Below are 12915 nucleotides of genomic sequence, written 5' to 3'. Positions count from 1 at the left end.
ATATAGTTATACTGTAACAGGAACTCAGCTTCAAAGAAATACCACATGATTTAAATAGCTGGGTTCACAATTACTTCTAGGTTTCTGACCGACACAGCAGCCTTATGCATATTATATTTTTGCACAGGCATTTATGTATTTGCTATTCACAACAATTCACACAACAAGCCGGTTCTAGAGAGAACCGAGTTGGTACCAGCGTGGTTCTTTTTGTCTTTAAGGCTACATTTTCTACATATTTACCTATTTAACTTTTAGTATCTTCTAGGAATAGATGCATTTCTAACCACCACCAGCAAACCTCAATCTCAGTCCAAGGCTTGAGTGCAGGTGGGCACCCCTGATGCCATCCGCCAAGAGGGTTGGCAGCCCAGGAAAAGTCCAGTAACTCACTCACACAGACAGACGGACGGAGGTATATAGAAGGAGAATCTAGGCAGTCAGGCCAGGAAGTCCTTAGCAGTTCCTGCTCCGGGCGGCATCCTGTTCCCTGGGAACCGACCAGGTAGCCTCGGTCACCATAGCAACCACACGCGCGCGCGCAGAAACCCTACTTAGCTACCCCCTTCCTCCAACTCTCCACACCTTGGGCTCCCCGTGTCCTCCAAGCTACTGAAGGGAAGAAAGGTATCCGAGAACCTGCGAGGAAAGGACGGTCGCCGCGTCAGCCGCTGCTGCTTTTCTGCTCCCGTCGCAACCGGTGCACCGTAAGAGTAGGCAGCGGGCGCCTCCGTCATCAGTACTGGGCATGCTCGGAAGAACGGCGCATGCTCTGTAGCAGCGGCCGAAGCATTTGCCCTTATCCCCTCTCCAGCTAGTTCCGCGTTGTTGTTTTTTCAATACGGCAACCTGTCCCGAAATGTTGGCGGGCGAGCAGGCGGGAAAGGCGGGGCTGTTCTGCCGCAAAAACGACACCGTAGTATTCGTCCATGCTAACTGTGCTAGGTGGGAAGTCATTTATTAGCGCTCAAGCTTAAATAGGCCTAATGGACCTAAATAGGACCTAATGGTCAGGGGTCCCTTTACCTTTAAATAGGCACCACATTGCCGCTGGTTCTGCTGAAGTGTTCTCTGGCAGCATCGTTACTCTGCCCTGCATCGTGTTACAAAGTCAGCTCTGTGCCCACGCCTTACATCAGTTCACTAGGGGTTTCCACAGCAATGGCTTGACCGGCGCAACAGACTTTAGCCCCATCTTAATTGCACTGGTTTGTTTTTCTTCCTTGCTCACTATAACTGCAACACCCTTATATGTAACATCACGACTACTTTTTCTACCTGTATGTCGTCTCTAAGATTTATATGTTACATTATTGCTTCATTTTTATATATAATGTCAGCAACCCTGTCACTCAGCCTAAATAATAGAATTGCAGAGATGGAAGGGACCCCCAAAAATGATCTAATTCACACCCTAAATCTTTGAAACCATGTTGATCTACAGATATATTATATAATATTATAATATTATAGCAGCAGCTGCAGATCTGGCAAGGGCTCTAGATCATTAGTGGGCTTGCTAAAAGGAAAAGGGTAGGTACTTCCAGATGGGCATTTATTGCAGAACCTGTGCTTCTAGACAGGGTTTTGGTTCTAGATTATGCTGGAGTAGGAAGGGCTTCGGTTTAATCCGGCAGGACTCAAGTTTACATTCTTATAAGCAGACAATGAATAGGATTACATTGTAAATTCCACTGAACTCAGTAGGACTTCTTAGTAAAATTGTGCTGTACAAGATTTTCCTGCCCTATTTTGACCAGCTTTTAGTCTAAGTGATGCAGAAAATTAATCAAGCTCACTTTGTTTTGACTTTTCTCCCCCAAACAACTCCTTTTAGCAATGGTCATTTCTGGGCCCCTTGCTTTGTATTTCTATTTGCTTTTCTTCCACAGTCAGATTCCAAAACATATAAAAGCTGAGGCATTTATAAAGAGGTTCCATTATGACCTTACTGACATTTATTTCATACATGTAAAGACCTAAGGCAAGTGTGCCTGTCATGCTCATCAGAAGATCCCAAAAAGCCCTTTGGAGTCCATCAGTGTCCATAAGCATCTGAGTGTGAATTACATTAATAGACCTCCCATGCATTCAGAGGGGAAATGCAAGTCTAGATTTCAACCGGAAGTGGTTCAATCATAATAATGCAAAATCCCCCATTTTCAGATTACTATCCTCCTGTGTGGCCAAGAAACAACTATCAGGTGTATCTTGCTTTATGTATTGGGCTAAAGCCATGTTGGAATAGCTCAGGATTGTAATGGCGCCCAGAGCCATCAAGGACCTGGTGACCTTAGCATGAAAACTAGGTTCCCCCCAGCCCAGAACAAGCATCCTGGGAATCTTCAACACCATATCCAATACCACCTCTGTCAGGTGACTCACCAGCAGAATTTCTAATCTGTCCTGGTCACTCAACACAAGATACATATACTCCATACTGCACTCAAACAGACAAGAAGCCTGGAGACAGTGAGACTACAGAAACCCTCCATTGCTGCCACCAGTTCATGACTCTATTCTGATACTGAACTGAGTACTTAAGTAGGAGGGCATAGCTAGGAGAAACTATACCCTCAGCTCGTCAAGCCACCTTTCAGTAATACAAGCTAGGTCAGCCTTTTTATCCACCATGGAATCATGGGTGAATGAGATTTTGTTAGGAACTGACTTTGCATTTAATAGCAGCACCAGCAGACTGCAATGCAAAGATGTAAGACAATCACAAACCATCAGGTTGAGAAAGAAACTGAACAAGTGAATAAGCATAAGGCTCACTTGGTGCCATCATTCATAGAATCATAGATTCATAGAGTTGGAAGAGACCACAAGGGCCATCGAGTCCAACTCCCTGCCAAGCAGGAAACACCATCAGAGCACTCCTGACATTACATATCTTTAGGTGCCAGAGCTGTTCAGCAGCAGAAATGACTCCCTCAGAAGGTGGTGCTCTTCTTCATTGGAGGTTTTAAAGCAGAGGCTGGATGGCCATCTGTCATGGATGCTTTAGTTAAAATTCCTGCATTGAAGGGAATCAGACTAAATGACCATCTGAGTCCCAAGTCTTCAGTTCTATAATTCTATGAAAAACTTTCCTCTATAACCAGGTGTTTGGCCTTTAACTACCGGTATTTGTGGCCTTTTAGAATTGGTTGGCGGGCTTTTAATGTATTTCACACACACAGTTTTACTGTTTTACTGTATTTGTGGAGGGTTTTGCTTCCCTGTTTGCTTGCTTGGTTGGTTATAAGTCACTTAGGGCTGCCCTGGACAAGATAAAACACAGTGGGGAGGAGCATAGAGAGAGACAGAGGAAAACTAGAAAGTAACACTTCTTAACAAAAAACTTACAAGTCTCAGTATAAGGCAACCCCTTATACAGAAAGTGATGAAACTACAACTACTTAACTGGGAAAACATCACATCACAGGTCCTAGTCCCCTTATGCTTGACTATCTGGCCTTTTTCATCCTAACCAACCTAAACATAAGAACATAAGAAGAGCCTGCTGGATCAGGCAAATTGCATATATAGTCCACCACCTGGTTCTTTCACAGAGATAATTATAAACATAAGGACACAAGAAGAACCTGATGGATCAAGTCAAAGGCCCATATAGTCCAGCATCCTGTTCTCAGTGGCCAACAAGGTACCTGTGGGAAATCCACTTTCTCCATGCCATGCATAATTTTATAAACTTCTATCATGCCACTCCTGCTCACCTTTTCTTTAAAATTAAGACGTTCCAAATGCTGCAACCTTTTATCTTAGGGGAGTTGCTCCAGACCCTTATCATTGTGGCTGAACCTCTTCCAACTCTACAATATCCCTTTTGAGGTAAAATTTCTGCTGCACCCCAAAGGGGGAAATTGGCCAGCCCATCCCTGGAAGTGCTACATAACCTGAAAAGTTAGCTTGATCAACAACTATGGTGGGACAAAAAGAAAGAAGGAAGTAGGGTGGTGCAATGGCAATTCAACAATACTGCTTCCAGCACTTTAAAAAGTCCTGTCTTTTTTAGCACCTAAGCCTTCAGTCCTAAACAACCTACTTGGATGTAAAATCCATTAAAAGAAATGAAGAGTTTCTTCCAAGTAAAGGTGGTTTGGATTGGGATTATAACCTGATATATAAGAAAAATCATTTTCATATGTCATTCTGGTTTTATAATACTGTACCAGTACTGAAATTAGGAGACGTTTTCCCTGTTGGCTATGTAGTGTCACCAAGTTCACAAAGAGAAATATATTATTTTTCTGTATATTTAAGACTCTTCTCATCTGTATTCCTCCTTTTTTCTTTTCCTGTGCAGGCAGACACCACAAAGGAAATCAAACTCCATCTGCAATGAACTAATTTTTCTTGGTGCTCCATTGTTCTCTGGTCCCCCTCTTGGTTTAAGAATCAAAAGGCAAAAATACTTCCAAAAGTCATTTTCTGACACATAATGGACAATTAATTGTTCTCTCTGGCTTTCTCCCCAGAACCTTTCCTTTACCTATATAGCATCCAGTCAAAACCTCTGGATCTAGTTCCATGATGCTGGCAAAATAATGAGCACGAACCTTTTCCCTATGATTATCATAATCTAACATTTCTTTGAGCCACTTTTGTATAAAAGTCACTAAGCTTTCTTGGCTCCTTCTCTAACTCTTTTCATATGCACATTATTTTTATTCTCCCCATTCTTTAGGTTGTCAAGTTCAAGAGTTAATTTTTATTCCACTGCTTTGTTTCCCTTTGTAATTTTTATTTGCCATGTCTTAATGGTTGAAATCCCTTGCACCTCATTCTTTTAATTTGTAAAAAAGGTTCCTTCTTCAAAAACACATACTTTCTTCATCCATCTAGAACAGACTACACTAGGATGTGTCATCAAACCAAGTAACATACATTAGGATCTGGGACTTATTTGTAATTGTATGGAATGCTGCAAAGGAAAAAGTATTTCTAGAAAATGTAATTTCTCCTTAAACTCACCCTGAACAATGGCTTCAGCACAGTTACAAACTAGTGTGTCATCATGCTGATAGAGGCGTGAGTCAAAAAAGAGACTAAAATCTGTGGTGGGTCTCCCTATATCATTCATTGACAGAGACATCTGAAAAATAGTGGGAAAGATTTGGAATCACAAATTTCATTTATAAATAAATAATCCCTGGATGGCTTACAAACAAGGCAATATTAAAAATTACAACACATATTAAAATCAACAATAAGCAGTAAAAGACAGCAAAGTAGGTTAAATAGAAAACCTTGCAACAGTGACAGTATAAACAGTTTGCAGCACAGACTCAAAACACAATGAAAAAATATGGGTGAATGATAGGTTATTCACTTACAAAAAAACACTCCACAATAGAGAAGACTCTGGGCAACCTATTCCATATCTGGGGTTCCTGTACCAAAGGCAATGAGGGAGGAAATTTAGGGTCTGGACAGTGTGTAGTATGTAATTTGCATTTAACCATGATTTACCATTCCTATGTTAAAGACAGTTTATCTTGTCCACTATACAAAATCAGGAGCATAGTGTGAGATAGGGGAGTATATGATCATTGCCCCAATCCCACCAAATCTAGTAAGAAAAACTCATGCCTAGAAGTAGTGTCCCAGCTAATGTAGACACAGATGTGCATCTGGATAAACTTACCCTCTGCATCACAATGTTCATGCAGGCCTCATTGAATTGGCTGGATGCATATTTTGTCGTCCATGAAAATACTCTCCACGTGGAATAACCTGTGGTTACACACAACATTGTCTACAGTTAGATCTGTGTAAGGTTCATGCCATTAAAAACTGTACTCTATTTAAGGCTGATTGTTTTCAAAATCACAATAGATTTTGCAAAATTCTGTAGTTTACCCAATGACACAAAATATCAGTTGGCTCTGAAAATCTCCTTGAGTGAAATAAGGGTCTAGACTAGTGGTTCCCAATTAGCTAAGTACTGCGGACCCCGTTTTTCAAAAGCCAAGTCATGGACCCACTACTTTTGAAAATTTTGATATCTCTGATATTCACATTTTTATGTGAATGGTGTCATGGAGCCCCTGGGTCTGTGACCCACCAAATGGGAACCACTGGTCTAGATAATAATTCTTAGTACAGCTGGCAACCATTTTGTGTGTGTTCAACTGATATGCGACCACCGATGGGTGCGTCCTTTTGGACCCAGAGGAGGGCAGAACGGGGGCATAATGGGGTGTGACAGGGTGGGGCGGGCTTATGCGTGTTCTGCTGATGCCCACAGAGAACAAAAATCCCGCACCTACATAAGCAGCTTTATGATGTTGCAAAAGCTATCTGAGCTAACTCTGGCTTCATCCAAAGAACAAAACCTTCAGCTTCACTACCTAGGTCAAAAGGAGAAAACTTCCCCAGATTAAGGTCTGAAATGATAACATAAGAACATGAGTTATATTGTCAGACCATATCTAGCTCAGTATTGACTGGCGGAAGCTCCCTTGAGTTTCAGACAGCAGTCTTTCTAGCCCTACCTGCAGATGCCAGGGAATGAACCTGGAAGCTTTTGCATGCAGTCCATGTGGTCTGCCACTAAGCGACACCTACATATAGGTAAATGTAAAATGATGTTCACAGGGGCAAACATCTTCAGATATACACTGATGAGGTCTGAGCCAAAGGCATGTGGTTGGTTGCTGAAACAGGATACTGGATTAGATAGGCCTTTGCACCTTTTTTATTCCCCTTAGATGTTTCACTTAACATCTAAGAACTCAAAAGTTTGCTCACAATTTTGTGTCATTTTGATTGAACTTAATAAAGGTATTGCCCTGTTATAAATGTTGTATCTAGAAAGGTGACTCCCTGTAATATACAATCTGAGCCAACCAAGAAGTCCCAAAAGACAACAGAGTTCTGAACCCTGCCAATGGAAATAAACAACCCCCACTTTTAATCTTATAGTTTACTATGAAAAACCAACAGTTTCTGTCACTTTGAAAAGTATTTTCAATAAACAATTGTTGAGATTGATTACATGCCTCAAATTTGCTTTGACTATTAATCAATCTCAGCTGCTGTTTATTACTTTATGAATTACAAGCGTTAAAGATTATCCCATTAAAAAGTGCTCCTGAAAACTTTGAATAATACTTTACAATCATCATTCATTTTGAAAGGCTTCCTTGCCTTGCACTATACAAAGCTTTCCCTGACAGAAGTGCCTTCAGTGTAGGACATATGTGAGAGTGTAATATTTTTGTATTTATTACTTTTAAAATTTATATCCTGCCTTTTAGATCATTTCTCACAAAGTGGCAAACAAGAATGTAAAGTTAAACAAGCAAATAACAATAATATATGAAACATTCAAATCACACACACAAAAATACTAATGGATAAAATAATAAAAACCAACAATTAGTAAAAGATGCAGCCAATGCAAAGTTACTGAGATAGCCAATCCCAACAGCAGAAAATAATCCCTCCAAATTAGTTGTCCTTCAAGAAAAAGTCTACCAAAAAAGGGGGGGGACAAGTCTCCTAATGTTTCTGGAAAGTCTGCAGTATTGCAGTCTGAAAGAACCCAATTAACAATGAGTTCCATAGCTGGGGGGCTACCACAGAAAATGCCCTGTGACTTGTACCCTCTGGTGGTAGACAAATCAGAAGAGTCTCCATTGTTAACCTCAGACTGCTGGCATATTGATTCTGTTCTTTAAATAGCTTTGACCCAAAACATGTAAAGCTTCAAAAAACATAACCAGCACTTTTATTAAAGCATGGAAATGCTACAATTTAATCAGTATAGCTGGTACAGTAATGGTGCCACATGCTGTGACAGTTTAGGTCCCAACAGAACTCAGGCAGCTGAAATTGGATCTGCTGAATTTTCTTAACCATTTTAAAATGTGGCCCCATGTGCAGTTCATTGCAGTGGTCCAATCTGTATAACTGAGGAAGGGTTTGGCCTCTCCAGATACAGTTGCACCTCGCATACCAGCCTAAATTGGTAAAACTGCCACCAACTGAGCTTCTCCAGTTAGCACCGGATCCAGGAAAACACGTTTGTGCAATTGGTCCTTCAGAGGGAGTATAATCCTACCTAGCAACAACTATAGATATAGTTAAAAGACTGGCTAAAAGACTGCTGGCTAAAAGACTGGCTACTTCTCGAGGACACTGACGTACTGGATTTGGAAGGTTTCAACAATGCTTTTGGTTGGCATGCATACTTATGGTACGACAAAGTTAAGATCAATAAGGCCTTTAAGAACCATATTGTTAGGAAAGCAGTATTTAATGTCTGGACAAAATACAAAGACTTATTGGAAAACAAGACTCCGAGGTGGCTTTCGCCTCTGGAAGCTAAGGCCCGAAAAAGACCCAATATGGAGGCCAAATGGCCAAAATATTGGGAAATATTAGAAAAAGATGGAGACAATTGGAAATTGCAGAGTTTGGAGAAAATGAAGGATAAAGTGCGAGACTGGTTACATTACGCTCAGATTAAAGAAGTTTTTAAAAATGACAAAAAGTTAGGGTTCCAGGTGGAGAAATCGAAATTAGAAACAGAATTGTTAGAACCAAAGACTAAGGTACTATCTAGAATGTATAACTTGCTGTTAAAATGGAATACACAAGACGAAATGGTTAAATCGGCTATGATAAAGTGGGCACAGGACATTGGGCATAACATCATGTTTGAGGACTGGGAAAGGTTATGGACCACTGGGTTGAATTTCACCGCTTGTAATGCTCTGAAGGAAAATGTAATGAAAATGATATATAGATGGTACATGACCCCAGTTAAACTTGCCAAAATATACCATTCGTCTGATAATAAATGTTGGAAATGTAAAGAAAATGAAGGAACATTCTTTCACCTCTGGTGGACATGCCCTAAGGTGAAGGCCTTCTGGGAAATGATATATAATGAACTGAAAAAGGTATTTAAGTATACCTTCACTAAGAAACCAGAGGCCTTCCTCCTGGGTATTGTCGGCCAGAAGGTGTTAAAGAAGGATCGAACATTTTTTATGTATGCAACAACGGCAGCAAGGATACTCATTGCTAAAAACTGGAAAACTCAAGATCTACCCACACTGGAAGAGTGGCAGATGCAGCTGATGGACTATATGCAACTGGCCGAGATGACTGGCAGAATCCGAGACCTGGGAGAAGAGAGGATTGAAGAAGATTGGAAGAAATTTAAGATGTATTTACAAAAACATTGTAACTTGGTTGAAAGTTAAGAAGGATGCTAGATTATAAAAAATTGGCCACCACTAAATTAGATTTGAATTCGATGATAAGTGAGATTAAAGAAAACATAATTTTTTTTGGAGAATTGCTAGATTATATTTAAATGAGTGGATACAAGACCGTAAACAAGTTGATAATTTGCTTGGAAAAACGTTTTACGATGAAAATGGGAGCGGGAGACGTGAGGGAGTCCAAAGAATTGATGAAACCACGTTGCGTTGGATGTAAGATTGTTTATTATTTGTGTATTTGTATTCAAAAACTTTAATAAATATTTATAAAAAAAAAGATAGATATTATATTATTTATATGATGTTAGCTGCTCTGAACCCGGCTCCGGCCGGGGAGGGCGGGGTACAAATAAAAATTTATGATGATGATGATGAAACAATCTGCTACACTACTGCTCTTTTACCTGGCTGCAAGCTCAGTTTTCGGACTCTCATCCATTCCAGAACTACCTCCAAACACTGGTTTTGGATTTTATTAGCCTCCCCTCTCTGGAATCAGAAGATGGAAACAAGAAGTAGAGTTGAGTATCATCCCGATACTGATGATGCTGCAACCCAAATATCTGGACAACTTGCCCCAGCAGTTTCATAGATTTATATTGCACATTGCACATGTATATATAAGTGCTAGGAAACCACAAATGGCCATGGTTCCCTAATGCATGCACACTATATGGAAACAGAAATGTTCTTGTCTTTATATTTCCTATATTATTTCCTACACAGAAGGTTCTTCTGTGTAAAAACATTATAACAAATGAAGCAGCTTTTAGGACTAGTGAAATGTTCAATTGTTCCCCAAACGATCTCTGCTCCCTACCTTGTACCCTTTTCGGACCTTTTTGTGTACAAGAACCTCATACAATTATGGAGCAGGAAGCTTTCTCTTTCCCCCATACCTCATTATATGGCACCCTCTGGTTCACCTAGTAGAGGTGCTAAATCACTGGATTTTGGATATGGGGATGAGCACCGCACCCAACAGTCGAATTAGACTGGTCTTAACCATCCAGGGGTCCTTTACAATTGCTTATAACCCATCTTTCTACTGGAAAATATCCCAAGTGGCTGGCAAAAACGAACTATCCAATTAAAATGGTGCATGTGAACATACAATGGCTGCCAGGTCAATCATAAAATTTAAAAAGTATATCAGATAAGATTTCATTGTTAAAAACACAATATAAAACTGGCAAGGATACCACCCAGTTAAGAAAAGTCTTTGGTAATATCATCATATAATAAAATAAAGATGACAAAAATGATGTAAGGATTATTTGTGGTTGTGTTTTATTTTTATTGTATTTTATCTTTATTTTTAAGGCAATGACTCCCATCACATAATCTTTTGATTATCATCACTCTATATTTAGAGTGAGACCATATGGTTACTAGCTGATGAATCCAGTCCTCATCGACTCATTTTGTAGATCTTCGTGTATTTTCCTAATGACAGGGGTGGGGTGGGGGATGCATTTACTGACAGAGAAGACAGGCTGAGAATAACTATTTTTAGCAACCACTTCAAGTGCAGTGGACAAATCAAGTAGGTAACCTGCCATGGCAAATTTTACAGTGAGACAAGAGCAGTTACTGGAGTCAGAGAATGAGGACAGGACAATGGGAAGATTTATTTGCCTTTTCTGAAGTTATCACTTGCTGCAAGGCAAAGATGTTGAAGTATAAAGTTTGCTCTCAGGCAATTCCTTAGTGCTTGCTTATGGAAATAAAAAAAAAAAAAAAATACAACCAGAATAGTCAGTCCTGCTAGATGCCATGCAATATAAACAGATATCTGTTGTTAAACAGCCTGGTCAAAAATTAATAGTGTGGGCCATTTAAAAAAGAAGTTGCATGGTGAAAGGCAGGTTACATGTCATTTGGAAAAACCAACATAGTCCCATGGCATTATTATCTTCAATGATTTGCCGAAATTCTTAACAATATGTTGCTTAGTTTGGCTGTTTGCAAATAGTACATATTACATTTTTTAAAAAATAACCAGGGCAAATATATGGAATATTGATGCCCTATGCTGCTCCCGTTAAAAGCTCCCTCACAGTGTTAATTGTTCCTACTGCACTCTAATATCTATTTTTCAAATAATAACTAATTTTAAAATATAATAAGCACCAATTGGTCTCAGTAGTCCTAGATGAATGGCTTGCCATCTCTAATCTCACATTCTTTCCCCACTGCCCCAAGACCACCAAATGCCACTTTGGCAGGTGGTAAGGAGCATGATTTATACGGGGAGGGAGGTGGGTGGGCTTCAGCATAAACCCACTGGGGAGGCATCAAAATTCACTAATGGAAGGAATGTTGGTGAGTAGCAAGGCACCCACAGAGGCTGCAGGTTTCCTTATGATTGTGTGTGGCCTGTAGGTTGCCACATGTGTGTTAGTCCATGGCAACCTTTGGTAACATACCGGGTAACTTACCACCAGTTCAAGCTGGAATTCTGCAATTTGGAATTCAAACTAGAATCCTGACCTTCCAGAACCAGAAAAATATAATACTGTGGGATACAAAAGCTTAAAGTACTTTCACATTAAAAGTATCACAGCCCAAACCAAACCAAATCTTCTTGATTGCTGCAACCAGCATAGTCACTAAATTGCTGGAAATGCCATTTTTTAAAAGGCAGTAATAGAAGTGGCAAAATATTAAAGTCTGTGCATTATGGAAGAAGCAGGCTCTTCAAATGTCTCTGTGGTTTGTATAATTTCTAAAAGTGGAGATGTGAACTGCTTTGATGGAGAGATAATGTAAATGGAAGCAGCATATGTTTCAGTTAAACTGAAGGACTGGTGCCAGGGAAGGGTAAAGTATTTATCTAAACTAAATGTCAAAGTAGTTATTTTTAAATGCAATTTAATTTGATTTTTATTTTTTTACTGAAGCCAAAAGGGCACCTCAACTATTTTTACTCTTACCTATTATGCCGTTCCATGAATAAATCATCTCTGTAGGGTGCTAGAAGAAGATGCTTTTAGTTCAAAATGAAGCACAAAGGTTATTATTTTGAGCTCTTTGTCTTGAAAATGGTTGGAGAAAGAAAGAAAAGCCTTTCTCCAATCACAGGATTGTCAGGTAGAAGAAATGTTTGTTCATGTGGCTTTAGGGGCATTTTGGGTATTTTAAGTCTCCCACTAGCAAGAGCTGTGTCTCCCAGACTTCTGATGGCTTAAGAGACATTTCTTTTTGCAATTAACACAGAAGGCCCATGTACACTCAAAAATGTCTACTAGGGAATCCATTCCTGATCTTTTTGCAGGAATCATTCTTGCCTTCTGAGAGGACTTGTGCAGTGTACAGTACGGTGCCCTGCAGCAGGCAGAGTTTTGGACTAGGGTGACCTAGGTTGAAATCCTCACTCAGCTATAAAGTTCACTGAGTGACCCTGGGCCACTCACAGTCTTGCAGACTAACTGCACTCACCGCGTTATGTTAAGGATTCAGTGAGGGAGAGAACTTGCCCTGAACTTGTTGGAGCAAGGATAAAATTAAGGTGTAATATTCAACAGATATCAATCTCACTGGCTGGCTGGCTGGCTGCGGCAAGCTACAATCTCCCATTCTTAACCTACCTCGCAAAAACATAAAAAGTCTAGCCTATGAGAAGATACCTATGGGACGCCTGTAAGCAGGACCTGAGCACAACATCATT

General features: G+C 40.0%; 1 protein-coding gene across 5 annotated transcripts in view; it reads right to left on the bottom strand.

Annotated features, from left to right (window-relative positions):
* The window catches only part of LOC309339316 (uncharacterized protein), a 55693-nt gene that overhangs the window by 4062 nt on the left and 38716 nt on the right, over positions 1-12915 (bottom strand). The window contains exons 3-7 of one of the 5 annotated variants that reach the window (XM_081857527.1): positions 9650-9734; positions 5654-5742; positions 5343-5399; positions 4981-5101; positions 3655-3893 (exon numbers count right to left, since the gene is read on the bottom strand). In XM_081857527.1, coding sequence (XP_081713653.1) covers positions 3793-3893; positions 4981-5101; positions 5343-5399; positions 5654-5742; positions 9650-9680 — 399 coding nt within the window. In that variant the 5' untranslated portion in view covers positions 9681-9734 and the 3' untranslated portion in view covers positions 3655-3792. Of the gene's footprint in view, positions 1-3654; positions 3894-4980; positions 5102-5342; positions 5400-5653; positions 5743-9649; positions 9735-12915 lie in introns of those variants that run through there. The other 4 variants (XM_081857526.1, XM_081857530.1, XM_081857529.1 and 1 more) reach the window with 4 other exon arrangements.

This window comes from Podarcis erhardii, assembly GCF_964252035.2.
Source record: "Podarcis erhardii genome assembly, chromosome: 3".
NCBI classification, from domain to species: Eukaryota; Metazoa; Chordata; class Lepidosauria; order Squamata; family Lacertidae; genus Podarcis; species Podarcis erhardii.
This window is presented reverse-complemented; position numbering and strand designations above follow the sequence as displayed.